We start from the raw sequence: 3,016 nt of genomic DNA on the forward strand, positions 1-3,016 counted from the left end.
CAAAATTAAAAAAAAAAAAAAAAAGAAAAGAAAAGAAAAGAAAAGAAAAGAGCAGTCAATTTCTAGGAAAAGGAAGAAAGAGAAGAAAAAACAAAAAAACTTTGTAGCTATTATAGAGATAGGATCCAATAAAATAAAGAGAGATGTTTTTCCACCTAGGATCCAGCCCCATCTGAGCCGTCCAATCAAACAAATCAATGGGCCCCAAAACGATCGCAATTAAAGCAGAAATTGCTGGCCTCCAGGCTAGCATTACCCCTCCCCTCCCCAAATTATATTCATTAAAATAAAATAATAATAAAAAAAAGATTCCCCAACGGCTCCTCTTCGTTGGATACCAGGTATGTTACCGTTGGTGTCTCTCTTTTTTTATTTATTAAATTTCCATTAATTCCATATATATATAACCCCTTCCACCTTCCTCTCTTCCAATTCATCCATTCTCCTCCTCCTCAATCAAAGCTCTGGGTTCGCTTCTCCTTCTTCTTCTTCTTCTTCTTATTCGTTAATTCTGCCCTTTTTTCTCATTCAATTAATAATTTTGATTTTGCAGTTTCATTTTCTCTCTGTAATCGCCATGACTGTGGAGGTTGTTAAGGTTGAAGCTGCTTCAATGGCAACAATGGAAGTTCCAGAGGAGCCTACGAAGGTTGTTATTGAAGAAGAAGTAGTAAAAGATGAGAAATGTGGTGTAAAGACTGTGGAGGCCGACGAAGTGTTGAAGCCTACCGTCATTGAGAAGAGTTCTTCTTACAAGGAAGAAAGTAACCATCTCTCTGATTTGAAGGAATTCGAGAAGAGAGCTTTAGCTGAGCTTAAATCCAAACTCGAGGAAGCCATTATTGGGAACAATCTTATCAAAGAAGATGAACCCATTAAAAAGGAGACCGAAACAGAGAAACCCATTGAAGAAACCGAGAAGAAATCAGAGGAGGAGGAGAAGAAGAAGGAAGAATCAAATCCATCTGTTGAACAAACCCAAAAAATCAACGAAGAGAAAAATACATGCGATGAAAATTCCGATCCGGAAAAGGAAGTTTTTCTATGGGGTGTTCCTCTGTTACCGAGCAAAGGAACAGACAGCACCGATGTGATTCTCTTGAAGTTCTTAAGAGCAAGAGAATTCAAAGTAAACGAAGCATTTGAAATGCTCCAAAAAACCCTTTCATGGCGCAAGAAATCCAACATCGATTCCATCTTGAAAGAGGAATTCCCCTCCGATCTCGAGTCTGCAGCGTTGATGAACGGTGTAGATCGCGAAGGACACCCGGTTTGTTACAATGTATTTGGAGTATTCGATAACGAAGAGCTTTATCAGACAACATTTGGAACAGAGGAGAAGAGAGAACAGTTTTTGAGATGGAGATGTCAAGTTATGGAGAAAGGGATTCAAAAGCTTGATTTGAAACCAGGTGGAGTTTCTTCTTTGCTTCAAATTAATGATTTGAAGAATTCGCCGGGACCGGCAAAGAAAGAGCTGAGAATTGCCACAAAACAAGCTGTGGGAATTTTACAGGACAATTACCCTGAATTGGTCGCCAAAAATGTAAGAATTTTTTTTTCTCAAAGCTTTGCTTCAAAGGCTTGTTGAGTTAGTATAATTTGAGTTTTGTTATTGATGTTCTTATTGAATTTGTAGATATTCATCAATGCTCCATTTTGGTACTATGCTTTGAATGCTCTGCTTTCGCCATTTTTAACTCAAAGAACCAAAAGCAAGTTCGTAGTGGCTCGTCCAGCAAAAGTAACGGAAACCCTTTTGAAGTAAGTCAATATTCTTCATAGTTGTGCATTCAACTCTTGTAAAATTGTCGACAACATGAGGCTAAAAGAAGAACCCCATTGTTGAACAAACAGGTACATTTCAGCAGAGGAAATCCCTGTCCAATACGGCGGCTTCAAACGAGACAACGATTACGAGTTCACCGCGGAAGATGGTGCCGTTTCAGAGATCAACCTCAAGGCTGGCTCAACAGCTTCCATTGAAATTCCAGCACCTCAGGTAATTCATTAAAATCAGAGCTTCCACTAAGTGTGTAACATATCTTTGACACCAATTAGAATCTAAATCCGACTAAAAACTTATTATTGACTCTATTTTATCGCATATACATAAATCCGACTAAATCCGACTGTGTGTTTTATGTTTTGTGAATCTGGAAACAGGGAGAGAGCAATCTGATATGGGATTTGACTGTTGTTGGTTGGGAAGTGAATTACAAAGAAGAATTTGTGCCCACTGATGAAGGATCGTACACCATTATTGTTCAAAAGGGGAAGAAGATGAGTGGAAATGAAGAACCAGTGAGGAACAGCTTCAGGAACAGTGAGCCTGGGAAGATTGTTCTAACTGTTGAGAATTTCTCCAACAAGAGGAAGAGGGTTCTGTATCGATTCAAGACGAAGAAGATTGAGTAAATCAAAGAAAGTGTTTGATGAATGATTATGAAAAAGCATGAAAAATTCGAGTGCGATTTTGTATTGTTTTTTTTTTTTTTTTTTTTGCTCTGTTCATATGAATTTTATTATAGAGATTATTTGGAATTGTGGGGTGAGAGAGAGAATTCTTTTGCAAGGATTATTATTCTTGTAATTTAATTTGTCTGAAGCTTCTTTTTTATTTTTTTGTTTAAGGAATTATGTGATATTATTTGTTATTGATTCTTTCTTGTAATGAATAAAAATTTGGAGAACTATCTTTCTTTTCTAGCCTTCTTATATATGTATAATAATTTGTAATTTAAAAACAATAAAATAAAGAGATGCTTACAATAACCTAGTTAAACTCAATCGTTTGCTCATATAAGAAAATGAAGTGATGTATATCTCTACGTACGAAACGGAATTGGATTAGTTCAAGTGTGCTGCAACCCAACCCGAAAGTAGAATGGGCGGCAAGTACACTATAATTCTTATTAAAGATCAATATTTGCACTTTGTTTTCAAACTAAACATAAAGCTGGTGGAGTTGAACTTTTGAGTTATCTTTTTTATTTGTGTTCAATCTAGTTCATTC

At 36.5% G+C, this 3,016-nt stretch overlaps 1 protein-coding gene across 1 annotated transcript; it reads left to right on the forward strand.

Moving 5' to 3' along the window:
• The first annotated feature begins 424 nt into the window (after positions 1 to 424).
• LOC103488693 (patellin-4) lies at positions 425 to 2,693 on the forward strand. The gene is made up of 5 exons (XM_008447545.3): positions 425 to 468; positions 554 to 1,546; positions 1,640 to 1,764; positions 1,858 to 2,002; positions 2,167 to 2,693. The coding sequence occupies exons 2-5, from the start codon at positions 578 to 580 to the stop codon at positions 2,416 to 2,418; spliced, it is 1,491 nt and encodes a 496-aa protein (XP_008445767.1). The 5' UTR covers positions 425 to 468; positions 554 to 577; the 3' UTR covers positions 2,419 to 2,693.
• Positions 2,694 to 3,016: the final 323 nt, after the last annotated feature.

The sequence above is a fragment of the Cucumis melo genome, chromosome 12 (assembly GCF_025177605.1).
Source record: "Cucumis melo cultivar AY chromosome 12, USDA_Cmelo_AY_1.0, whole genome shotgun sequence".
Taxonomy (NCBI): Eukaryota; Viridiplantae; Streptophyta; class Magnoliopsida; order Cucurbitales; family Cucurbitaceae; genus Cucumis; species Cucumis melo.